This window comes from Cnephaeus nilssonii, assembly GCF_951640355.1.
Source record: "Cnephaeus nilssonii genome assembly, chromosome: 6".
In the NCBI taxonomy this organism is placed as follows: domain Eukaryota; kingdom Metazoa; phylum Chordata; class Mammalia; order Chiroptera; family Vespertilionidae; genus Cnephaeus; species Cnephaeus nilssonii.
In genome coordinates this window covers 91,222,062-91,234,322 of record NC_137077.1, presented here as the reverse complement: position 1 = coordinate 91,234,322, position 12,261 = coordinate 91,222,062, and the positions used below count along the sequence as shown (strand labels likewise).

Sequence of the window (12,261 nt, the reverse complement as noted above, 5' to 3'; positions counted from 1 at the left end):
CAAATTGCCAGCATCACTACTCTTCCACTTTGGGGCATTAAGTAAATATCAGCGTTACTTGAATACAGTCACAACAGTTGATCTGATAACTGAGTTGGCTACTAAGTGACTAATGGGTGGGTTGCCTATAGTAGCATGGATATGCTGGACAAAGAGATGATTCAGGTTCCGGTTGGGATAGAGTGGGACAGTGTGAGATTTCATCATACTACTCAGAATGGTATGCAATTTAAAACGTATGAATTGTTTTTTCTGGAAGTTTTCATTCAAATTTTTTCTGCAATTGACTGTGGAAAACAAACTGTGGAAAGTGAAACTGCAGATGGGGTGAATAATGTTTTTTGTTTGTTTTTTAATGTTGTTGTCTGGCTTTGGTATCAGAGTAATGCTGCCCTCACAGTGTGAGATTGGAAGTGTTCCTTCTTCTTCAGTTTTCTTTGGAGTTTGTGGAGGATTTGTGTTAATAATTCTTAAAATGTTTGGCAGAATTCTCCAGTGAAGCCATCTAAACCTGGGCTCTTTTTGTTGGTAGGTTTTTTACTGCTGAATTAATCTCTTTACTAGTTTCTGGTCTATTCACATTTTCTATTTCTTCATGATTCAGTCTTGCTAGGTTGTGTGCTTCTAGGAATTTATCTCTTTCTTTTAGATTATCTAATTTGTTGCTGTACAATTGTCCATAGTATTCTCATATATATTTTTATATTTCTTTTTTTAAATAAATCTTTATTGTTCAGATTATTACAATTGTTTCTCCTTTCCCCCCCAACATATCTTCTCCTCCTCCCAGTTCCCACCCTTCCCTCTGCCCTTACCTCCCCCCGTCGCTATCCTTATCCATAGGTGTATGGATTGCTGGGCGCACCTCTGCAAGAAAGTCACTCTCACTTTCCAACACGATGGCCGAGAGTCCAGCTTCTCCCCGTAGGTGTCTGGGTCCCCCGCGCGTCCCCAGAAACTGGATTTCAGAGTGATCGGGAGCTTATCTCCCTTTGGGTTGGAAAAAAAGCTGCGCGTCCCGTGGCCCGCCACCAGCCCGATTCACGCGCCTCCGTACCTCAGCCCTTCCGCGTTTGTTCTTTCTTTTTCCTTCTTAGTTGTAAATCTACCATTCAGTCAGCTTTCCTGTGGTTCTGGTTGGTAGACGCTTTGTCTTTTAGTTGTATTTTTGAAATTGTTGTGTGTGACGGCAGTTTAGTTGTTTAACTTTGCCGCCATCTTGGTTCCTCTATATTTTTATATTTCTGTGGCTTCAGTTGTAATGTATTTTCTTTCATTTCTGATTTTTATTATGTAATCTTTTCTTAGATAGACTAGTTAAGGGTTTTTCATTTTTCCCCCCATTTTTTTTTATTAAGGTATTATATGTGTACATATCTTACCATTGCCCCTCCCCCACCCCACTCCCATACATGCCCTCACCCCCCAGTGTTTTGCATCCATTGGTTATGCTTATATGCATGCATACAAGTCCTTCGGTTGATCTCTTATCTCCCCCACCTTTCCCTAACCTTCCCGCTGTAATTTGACAGTCTGTTTGATACTTTACTGCCTCTGTTTCTATCTTTTTGTTCATCAGTTTTTAATGTTCTTTATTATCCACAAATGAGGGAGATCATGTGGTATTTTTCTTTCATTGACTGGCTTATTTCACTTAGCATAATGTTCTCCAGTTCCATCCAGATTTCTGCAAATGGTAAGAATTCCTCCTTTTTTATGACAGCATAGTATTCCATTGTATAGATGTACCATAGTTTTCTGATCCAGTCATCTGGTGACGGGCACCTAGGCTGTTTCCAGATCTTAGCTATTGTAAATTGTGCTGCTATGAACATAGGGGTGCATATATCCTTTCTGATTGGTGTTTCTAGTTTCTTCGGATATATTCCCAGGAGTGGGATTACTGGGTCAAATGGGAGTTCCATATTCAGTTTTTTGAGGAAACTCCATACTGTTCTCCACAGTGGCTGCACCAGTCTGCATTCCCACCAGCAGTGCACGAGGGTTCCTTTTTCTCCGCATCCTCGCCAACACTTGTCATTTGTTGATTTGTTGATGATAGCCATTCTGACAGGTGTGAGATGGTACCTCATTGTTGTTTTGATTTGCATCTCTCGGATAATAAGTGACTTTGAGCATGTTTTCATGTGTCTCTTGGCCTTCCTTCTGTCTTCTTTTGAAAATATTCTGTTTAGGTCCGTTGCCCATTTTTTTATTGGATCATTTATCTTCCTTTTATTAAGTTGCATAAGCTGCCTGTAGATGTTGGAGATTAAACCTTTATCAGTGATAGCATTTGCAAATATGTTCTCCCATGCAGTGGGCTTTCTTGTTGTTTTGTTGATGGTTTCTTTTGCTGTAAAAAAGCTTTTTATTTTGATGTAGTCCCATTTGTTAATTTTCTCTTTAGCTTCCATTGCCCTAGGGGCAGTGTCAGTGAAGAAGTTCTTTTGGCATATGTCTGAGATTTTGTTGCCTGTGGATTCCTCTAGTATTTTTATGGTTTCCCGTCTTACGTTTAAGTCCTGTATCCATTTTGAGTTTATTTTTGTGTATGGTGTAAGTTGGTGATCTAGTTTCATTTTTTTGCATGTGTGTGTCCAATTTTCCTAACACCATTTATTGAAGAGACTGTCTTGACTCCATTGTATGTTCATGCCTCCTTTGTCAAATATTAATTGAGCATAGTGGTTTGGGTTGATATCTGGATTCTCTATTCTGTTCCATTGATCTATATGTCTGTTCTTGTGCCAGTACCAGGCTGTTTTGAGAACAGTGGCTTTGTAATACAGCTTGAAATCTGGTATTGAGATCCCTGCTACTTTATTCTTCTTTCTCAGGATTGCTGCGGCTATTCGGGGTCTTTTTTTATTCCAGATGAATTTTTGGAGAGTTCTTTCTAGGTCTGTGAAATATGCTGTTGGTATTTTGATGGGGAGTGCATTGAATCTGTAGATTGCTTTGGGTAGTATGGACATTTTAATGATGTTGATTCTACCAATCCATGAACATGGTATGTTCTTCCATCTGTTTACGTCTTCCTCTATCTCTTTTTTCAGTGTCCTGTAGTTTTCCGCGTATAGGTCTTTTACCTCCTTAGTTAAGTTTATTCCTAGGTATCTTAATTTTTTTGGTGCGATGGTAAATGGGATTGCTTTTTTAGTCTCTCTTTCTGTAAGTTCACTATTGGTGTATAGAAATGCCATAGATTTCTTGGGGTTAATTTTGTATCCCACTACATTGCCGAATTCATTTATTAAGTCTATTAGTTTTTTGATGGAATCTTTTGGGTTTTTTATGTACAATATCATGTCATCTGCAAATAAGGACATCTTCACTTCTTCTTTTCCAATTTGGATGCCTCTTATTTCTTCTTCTTGCCTAATTGCGATAGCTAATACTTCCAGTACTATGTCAAACAGGAGTGGTGAGAGTGGGCATCCCTGTCTTGTTCCTGTTCTTAGGGGAAATGGTTTTAGTTTTTGCCCATTGAGTATGATGTTTGCTGTGGGTTTATCATATATAGCTTTTATTATGTTGAGGTATGATCCTTCTATTCCCACCTTGTTGAGAGTTTTTATCAAGAAAGGGTGTTGGATTTTGTCAAATGCTTTTTCTGCATCTATTGATATGACTATGTGATTTTTATCTCTCAATTTGTTTATGTGATGTATCACATTTATTGATTTGCGGATATTGTACCATCCTTGCGTTCCTGGGATAAATCCTACTTGATCATGATGTATGATCTTTCTGATGTATTGCTGGAGCCGATTTGCTAGGATTTTGTTGAGGATTTTGGCATCTATGTTCATGAGGGATATTGGTCTGTAATTCTCTTTCATTGTGTTGTCTTTATCTGGTTTTGGTATTAGGGTGATGCTGGCTTCATAGAAGGAGCCTGGAAGTGTTCCTTCCTCTTGAATTTTTTGGAATAGTCTGAGGAGGATAGGTTTTAGTTCTTCTTTGAAAGTTTGGTAAAACTCTCCTGTGAAGCCATCTGGCCCCGGGCTTTTGTTTGCCGGAAGCTTTTTGATGAGTGCTTCAATTTCTTCCATAGTTACTGGCCTGTTGAGCTGTTTAGATTCTTCCTGATTGAGTTTTGGAAGGTTGTATTTGTCTAGGAATGTGTCCATTTCCTCCAGGTTGTGCAGTTTGTTGGAATAGAGTTGTTCATAATATTTTGTAACAATCCTTTGTATTTCGTTGGGGTCTGTTGTTATTTCACCTCTTTCATTTCTGATTTTGTTTATTTGGGTCCTCTCTCTTTGCTTCTTGGTGAGCCTGGCTAGAGGTTCATCAGTCTTGTTTATCCTTTCAAAGAACCAGCTCTTGGTTTTGTTGATCTTTTGTATTGTTTCTTTGGTCTCTATGTCGTTTATCTCCGCTCTGATCTTTATTATTTCTTTCCTTCTGCTTACACTGGGCTTTTCTTGTTGCTCTCTCTCTAACTCTTTGAGTTGTTGGGTTAGGTAATTTATTACCATTGTTTCTTGTTTTTTGCAGTAGGATTGTAGAGATATGAACTTCCCTCTCAGGACTGCTTTCGCTGTGTCCCATAGATTTTGGATTGTTGTGTTTTCATTGTCATTTGTTGCCATGATGTTTTTTATTTCTTCCTTGATGTCTTTGGTAACCCAGTCATGGTTTAATAGCATGCTGTTTAGTCTCTATGTGTTTGATTTCTTTGGGTTGTTTTTATTGTAGTTGATTTCCAGTTTTATGCCACTGTGATCTGAGAAGATACTTGATATGATTTCTATCTTCTTGAATTTGGAGAGACTTTGCCTATGTCCTAACATATGGTCTATGAAAATGACCCATGTGCACTTGAGAAGAATGTATATTCTGTGGCTTTGAGGTGAAATGTTCTGAAGATTTCGATTAATTCCATCTGGTCTAGTGAGTCATTTAGGATTGATGTTTCTTTGCTGATTTCTTGTTTAGAGGATTTGTCCAATGGTGATAGTGGGGTATTGAAGTCTCCTACTATGATTGTATTGCTGTCAATCTCTCCTTTGATATCTTCCAGGAGTTTTTTAATGTATCTTGATGCTCCTGTATTGGGTGCATATATGTTTACCAGAATTATTTCTTCTTGTTGGATTTCTCCCTTTAGTATTATGAAGTGGCCTTCATTATCTCTTGTTATGTCCTTCTCTTTGAGATCTAATTTGTCAGATATAAGTATTGCTACCCCAGCTTTTTTTTCATTTCCATTCGCCTGGAAAACCTTTTTCCATCCCTTTACTCTCAGTCTGTATGCGTCCTTTTTTTTGAGGTGGGTTTCCTGTAGACAGCAGGTATATGGGTTTTGTTTTCTTATCCAATCTGTTACCCCGTGTCTTTTGATTGGGGCATTCAATCCATTTACATTTAAAGTTATTATTGATAGGCACTTATTTGTCACCATTTTTATTCTATACCCCTGTGTTCCTTCTTTGCTTCCTATTTCTTTCTTTCTTTCTTTCTTTTTTTTTTTTTTACAGCAGACCCTTTAGCATTTCTTTCATTGCTGGTTTGGTGGTGATAAACTCCCTTAGCCCTTTTTTGTCTGTGAAGCTCCTGATTTCACCTTCAATTTTGATTGATAGCCTTGCTGGGTACAGTATTCTTGGATTGAGACCCTTCCTTTGCATGACTTTGTATATTTCATTCCATTCCCTTCTGGCCTGATTAGTTTCTGTTTCGAAATCAGTTGCTAGTCTGATGGGGGTTCCTTTGTATGTAACTGTCTGTCTCTCTCTGGCCGCTTTTAAGATTCTTACTTTGTCGTTGGTGTTTGCCAACTTAATTATAATGTGCCTTGGCGTCGGTCTTTTGGGGTTCATTTTGCTTGGAACTCTGTGAGCTTCTTGGATTTGTGTGGGCTTTTTCTTCCCTATATCAGGGAAGTTTTCTGTTATTATTTCTTCTAACAGGTTTTCTATTCCTTGCTCCGTTTCCTTTCCTTCTGGTACCCCTATTATCCTGATGTTGTTTTGTTTTGTGTTGTCCCGAAGTTCCCTTAGGCTCTCCTCATGCTTTCTAATTTTTGTTTCTAGAAGCTGTTGTAATTGGGTATTTTTTTCCATCTTGTCTTCTAGCTCACTTATGCAGTCCTCTGCTTCATCTAGTCTACTCTTGATGCTTTCTATTGAGTTCTTTACAGCAGCGATGTCATTTTTCATTTCTTCTTGGTTCTTCTTCATTTCCTCTTGGTTCTTACTCATATTGTCGAATTTGTCTTCCATCCTTTTCAGCCACCTTATGACCATTTCTCTGAATTCTTTCTCTGATAGGTTGTTTGCCTCTAATTTGTTTACTTCCTTTTCTGGTGATGCCTGCTTCTCTTTCCTATGGGGGCTATTTCTTTGTCTCCCCATGGTCTCTCTTCTCCGGATGTCTGGTTATATAGTTCTCTCTCTCCGGCGTTGATTTAAAGGTACAAAATACAACACAACCAGGCACAACACACAAGGCACTGAACAGAATTGTATTCACGATATTAATAACCTCCAATAAAGGTAACCACCAGAGAAAGACAAATTAGGGAATAGGAGTGGAAGAGGGAGAGTAAAAAGGAAGAACAACAACAAAAAAAGAGTGTGAATCTGAACTTGGGAAAAGAGCAGAAAAAAAAAGAAAAGAAAAAAAGTAAGAGAGACAAGAACAATACTAAGAGAGAAAAGGGGAACAAACTATATATATGGGGAGTAGACTCCACTAGAACAACCACTAATCCCAGCAAATTCCAGCAACACTAGCCTGGAGATTAATACAAACTGCAACACCAACTAATATCAAGTGAGGCAAGGGAAAACAAAAGTAAAAAACAAACAAAAACAAAGCAAACAAAAGAACCAACCAACCAAACAAAAAGAATAATCAAAACAATCTCATAAAAAAGCATAAAAATTCAATCTAATCGACATTCAAGCAAACAACAACAAAAGGCCAGAGAGAAAAATAATTTTTTTAAGGTAGCGTAGAGAGAGGTATGTATGGATTTGGAGCAGGGGGTTGGGAATTAGATATATAAGTAGGGTGAAATTTTAGCAGAGGGTAAACTGAAAAAGTAGGGAAAATCTAAAGCCAGAAAGGGTTAAGATAAACAGGAGACCAAAAGGGGAAAGGTTAGGAGGAGAGTGATGGCAAAATGTTAGCGTTGAGATAGGGTAAGGGAAAGATGCAAATAGAATGTAGGACACTAATCCCAAAATACAAGAAAGGGAAAATCAAATGACATTAAAAAAAAAAAAAAAGTAAAATAATAGTAATAATAATGCTGATTGAAAATAAAAATGTAATAATTAAAAAGGTGAAAATCGAGTGAGGAAAAAAGAAAAAAATTTAGTTTCTTAAGTAAAAGATGCAAAAAATGAAAATAAAAAAATTAGAATAAAAAAATTTAAAAAAAATTGAAAAAAATTAAAAATTAAAAAATAGGAAGACTAAAATGTGCAGTAGCGGCTGTCATTCACTTCCTCTATTATTCTGTTTGGTATGCCTGTTTCCCAGTCTGGGCGGTATTTCAGTTCAGCTTGGTTCCACTGCTCCTCAGTGTTGTAAGCCAGTCCTGCTTTTTAAGCCGGCCGTGTCTTAATTTCTCGTATTTATTTTTGATTACACCAGAGACAATTAGCGTTTCAGCCCCTGGGTGGCAGTGTTTCTGAATTGACTTCCGGGCCTCTCTAGCTTTTTTCCCCCTCTATGGCACTCACTACCGGTTTGTGGAGGTGTGCGCCTCAGAGCTGCCTCTCCGATGGTCACACCCAGCTCTGTTCCCAGGTTCCGAAAAAACAACTTCCCCCTGCAGTCTTTCAGGGTTTTTCCACCTGGGTTTTCCTATGTATTGGGCTTAGTAATCAGAGTCGGAAAGAGCCCAAGTGCGCGGACAGTGGGTCTGTGCGCCAGACTAAGGAACCTGCACTCCTTTGAAGATTCTTAGTCTGACCCTCCTCGTCAGATTAAAACGAGTTGCTTTTAAGAGGTGACTTCTGTTAGCAGCTCAGAGGACCCCCTTCCACATTCATGGATCACGGCAGCTCCAACTGCCGCCGATTTTTCTAGGCACAGACCTGCCGGTTCCTGCCGGTCCTACGGCTCGCGCGCTTCCCTCCCACCGTGGGGATTAGAAACCATACCTTATTTCAGGCGAAATCTGACCTTTCCGTGGTGCAGTGAAGAGTTCCTTTGAATCCGAATGTTTGCGCCGATAGGGGACCGGTGTTCTGGTGCTCGCAGCTGTTCACTGTTTGCAGTTGTCGCGGAAAGTCAGGTTTCCAATAAAGTCCTCCTTTCCTTGCAAGATGGCGAGGCGCCCGGTGAGCCCGCAGCTCCGGGAGGGGACCCAGCCCCTGTGGGTGCTGCACAGTCAGGGGAACCCTGGCCAGCACTCCCCCGCCTTCTCCTGGAGTTTAGCTGTCCCTTGGCTTGCCAATATACACTCCCCCTGCGAACCTCTGCTGCTCCTACTCTCCGCCCCAGGACCAGACTCCAAACAAGACTCTGTTCCGTTCCCATTTTTTCTCCTCCCTTTCTATTGTATGTTTTGAATATTTGCTATTTTTTCATATCACTTCATATTATTATTACTATTTTTTTTTTAACAATTTCTTAGTGATTTTTCCTCAGTACTTCAACTGTCCTTTCATTCTTTTATTTTTCTCTTTCATGGATGCCATGTTCTTTGGAAACTTGTTTGGACCAAGTTAATGGCCTTTTAGGCTTCCCCCATGTGAATCTGTCTTTTGTTCTAAAGTGGGTTTCTTGTAGACGGCATATATATGGGTCATGTTTTCTTATCCATTCAGCCACCCTATGTCTTTTGATTGGAGCTTTTAATCCATTTATGTTTAAAGTTATTTTCGATAGGTACTTGTTTGTTGCCATTTTTATTCCTTATGCCTGTGTTCCTTCTTCCCTTTCTATTTCTTCTTTTTATAGAAGTCCCTTTAGTATTTCTTGCATTGCTGGATTGGTGATAATAAACTCCGTCAGCCTCTTTTTGTCTGCAAAGCTCCTGATTTCACCTTCAATTTTGAATGATAGCCTTGCTGGATAGAGTATTCTTGGATTCAGTCCCTTGCTTTGCATCACTTTGTATACTCCATTTCATTCCCTTCTGGCCTGATGTGTTTCTGATGAGAACTCATTTGATAGTCTAATGGGAGATCCCTTGTAGGTAACTTTCTGTCTCTCTCTTGCAGCCCTTAAGATTCTTTCTTTGTCATTAATGTTTGCCATTGTAATTATGTGTCCTGGTGTGGGTCTTTTGGGATTCATCTTGTTTGGGACTCTGCTTATATGAATTTTTTCTTCCCCAAGTTAGTGAAGTTTTCTGTTATTATTTCTTCAAATAGGTTTTCTATTCCTTGCTCAACTTCCTCTCCTTCTGGCACCCCTATTATGTGGATGTTGCTTCGTTTCTGTTGTCCCAAAGCTCCCTTAGGCTTTCCTCCTGCTTTTTAATTTTTTCCCCAATTGCTGTTCAGATTGGGTGTGTTTTTCACCGTGTCTTCTAATTCACTGATTCAATCCTCCACTTCTTCTAGTCTACTGTTGAAACCTTCTATTGTTTTTTTTTTTTTTTTCTATTGTGTTTTTTATTGCAGCTATATCATTTTCCATTTCCTCTTGATTCTTACGTAAGTTGACTTTTTCTTCCAACCGGTTTAGGAACCTTATGACCCTTACTCTGAATTCTTTCTTTGACATATTGCTTGCCTTCATGTCATTTAGTTCCTTTTTTCCCTTGGGGCATTGTTTCTTTGTTTCCCCATTTTTGCTGTCTCTTTCTGATCCTGGGCACCCTGCTTGGGGTTTGAGAGGTTGAAGACCCAATCAGGCCAATCGTCTGGAAATCGTTAGCCCAGAGGCTGGGTCTGCCTTGGGTCTCTTCCTTTATTGTCTCTGCTCTGAGTAGTATTCCCTTCTCCCACGGTCTGGTCCCTCAGTTGTCTGCTTCAGATGCTCGAGGTGGTGGGAGCATGTGCACAGTTCCTCTGGTGTGCGCCTGCCTGTGAGGACCCAGCGCTCTCTGACATGCAATTCGCTTTGCAGCCCCGGCACCCATGGCAGGGTGGCACCCTAGACACCTCTGTCAGCGCACTTGCAGCACAGTCCTATGGCCCCTGGCTGGGCACACTGCATTGCTCTGGTTTGCTCCAGCAGCGCTCTCCTGTGGCTCGGACTTGGGTGCACACTGGGTTCCTCCAGGTCACCTGGCAGCAGGTCCCGGGGCTCAGGGTGGAGCGGGCACTGGGTGGCTCCAGATCAGACTGGCAGTACGGTTCTGGGGCCCAGCGTAGGGGTGGGGCACAGGGTTCTCCCTGTCTTGTACTCACTGCGGGGTCCTGGAGCCAGATCCTGGGATGCTGGGTCCCGGCAGGCTGGTGAGGAGGCCTGGTGCCGGAGGTCACTCTGGCGAGTGCTCACTGCAGAATTCTGGGAGCCTGCCGGGAGGTACTGTGCCACTCACTGCTGGGGTAAGTTAGTGGTTCCACTTGGGTTATGGCTGGCAAGTTGCATTCTCTAGGTGTCCTCTGCCCTTCCTTGTTGAAAATGGTCTCCTCAGCTGTGTCTAACCTGTTAATTTAGTTGCTTTTCTGGCCTGGCCGCAGGAGGAGGTGTGCGACACTTCTGCCTATTCAGCTGCCATTTTTCTTTTCTTGTCTGTCTGGTTTTAACTATTCTATGTGCCTCATGTAAATTGAATCATATGCACTTGTCCTTTTGTGAATGGCTGTTTTACTTAGCATAATGTCCTCAACCCATGTTGTAGCATAAGGTCATTTCTTTTTAACCTACTCATTTACTTTCCCATGTAGATAAGAAATTTCAGTGTAATTTTCATTTTCAGGTTATCTCTATCAACTCGATCCCTCATTTTCAATTATTGTTCCAGTATCCATATTATGAATTGGGAGAGAAGTTCTTCCCAAGTGAATGGCCTGGGTTTCTGTAGTGCTCATGTCTGGGAAGTCAAACAGTTCGCCCTGTGCCATGAAATACACAGTTTGCTTCTCTCATTTGGTCAGATCTAGAAACCCCAACTGGGTGATTCCCTATTTTTGGCTTTTCAAGTAGCTTCTTCCTGTCATTTGAAGGACACATAATGGTGCCATGACATACCCAAGGCTTTCTCCGGGCTGAGTGTTGTATTTGCAGGGGGGAGTTGTGGCACAAAGGGCAGGGAAGGTGTAGGCTTCCACAAAGACTGTGTGATCATTTCCATTAGAAAAAGGGGGGGGGGGGGATAAAAAGTAGACAGCACCAGACAGATTTCTTGCCAAGGAAAGATTCAAATTAGATTTTACAGACCATTTGCCTAAATCAAACCTAAAATAAGATTTTTTTATCAAATTTATTAATACTGACCAGTATACCTAAAATAGAAAGTGAAATTGTTTACTCCTCATGTAATTAGAACTGTTACTTGAAGTGTTGGATCTTTTGTCTGAGCTTCTCAGGACCTAGAAGGCATGGTGGACAAAGGATTGTCATGCTGTTTTCTAGGAATCTAGATCTTTAAGGCAGGGAAAGGAAGGAAGGGGAAGAGCAATTGGAGGAAGTTATCCACTCTTTTTCTTCCTTCATTAGTTGCCTCTTGAAGTGGATTTAACTAAAGCAAAGAGACAAGATTTTGAACCATTTGTGGAACAAGCGAGATACAGCAGCTGCCGACAGAACATGGCTCTGGGACTCCCAAAACCACAGGAGGCAACCTCTCCTTGCAGACCGAGCCACTCAGATGATCCCCCCGTTATGATGCAGGGGGATAAGGACAGCAGATCCAGGTACAGGGCCTACGTTCCCACCTTTCCTCTTCTGCCTTCTCATGCAGTCTAAGTTACCTCCATCTCTACCTTCAGAGCCAACAGGTTGGTTTGTTTGCCCCTCAGAGCTGTATATTGTTTGTTCAGGTAACTCGGGAACTCATGCCCACCTTGTTGCTCCCAATGCAGAAGCCTGGCGTCCTCTGCTGTGGAGAGTGATGCCACTTTCCAGCGGAAGCTCCGGCAAAAACAGCTGCAGCAGCAGTTCCGGGAGCAAATGGAGAAACAGCAGCGAGTTCAGCTATCTGCTCCATCCATTGAAAAGAAGAATCCGGGTTCGTGAGAAGGCTGGGAAAAGAGGCCCCAGGGAGGTGTACTCAGTACCCCAGGGAAGGCTTGTGGTCTGAGTACCCTGATCCTCTGCCAGCACAGTATGGTTAGGTCCAAACCAGAGCTCCAGTTACACACAGAAGAGTCAAAAAAAATTAAGAGTGAAATCCTG

General features: G+C 41.1%; 1 protein-coding gene across 2 annotated transcripts in view; it reads left to right on the top strand.

Moving 5' to 3' along the window:
- Positions 1-12,261, top strand: part of RAD52 (RAD52 homolog, DNA repair protein) — a 50,633-nt gene that overhangs the window by 32,585 nt on the left and 5,787 nt on the right. For both annotated transcript variants that reach the window (XM_079773955.1, XM_079773954.1), the window contains 2 exons: positions 11,584-11,780; positions 11,949-12,094. In XM_079773955.1, coding sequence (XP_079630081.1) covers positions 11,584-11,780; positions 11,949-12,094 — 343 coding nt within the window. The remainder of the gene's footprint in view (positions 1-11,583; positions 11,781-11,948; positions 12,095-12,261) is intronic.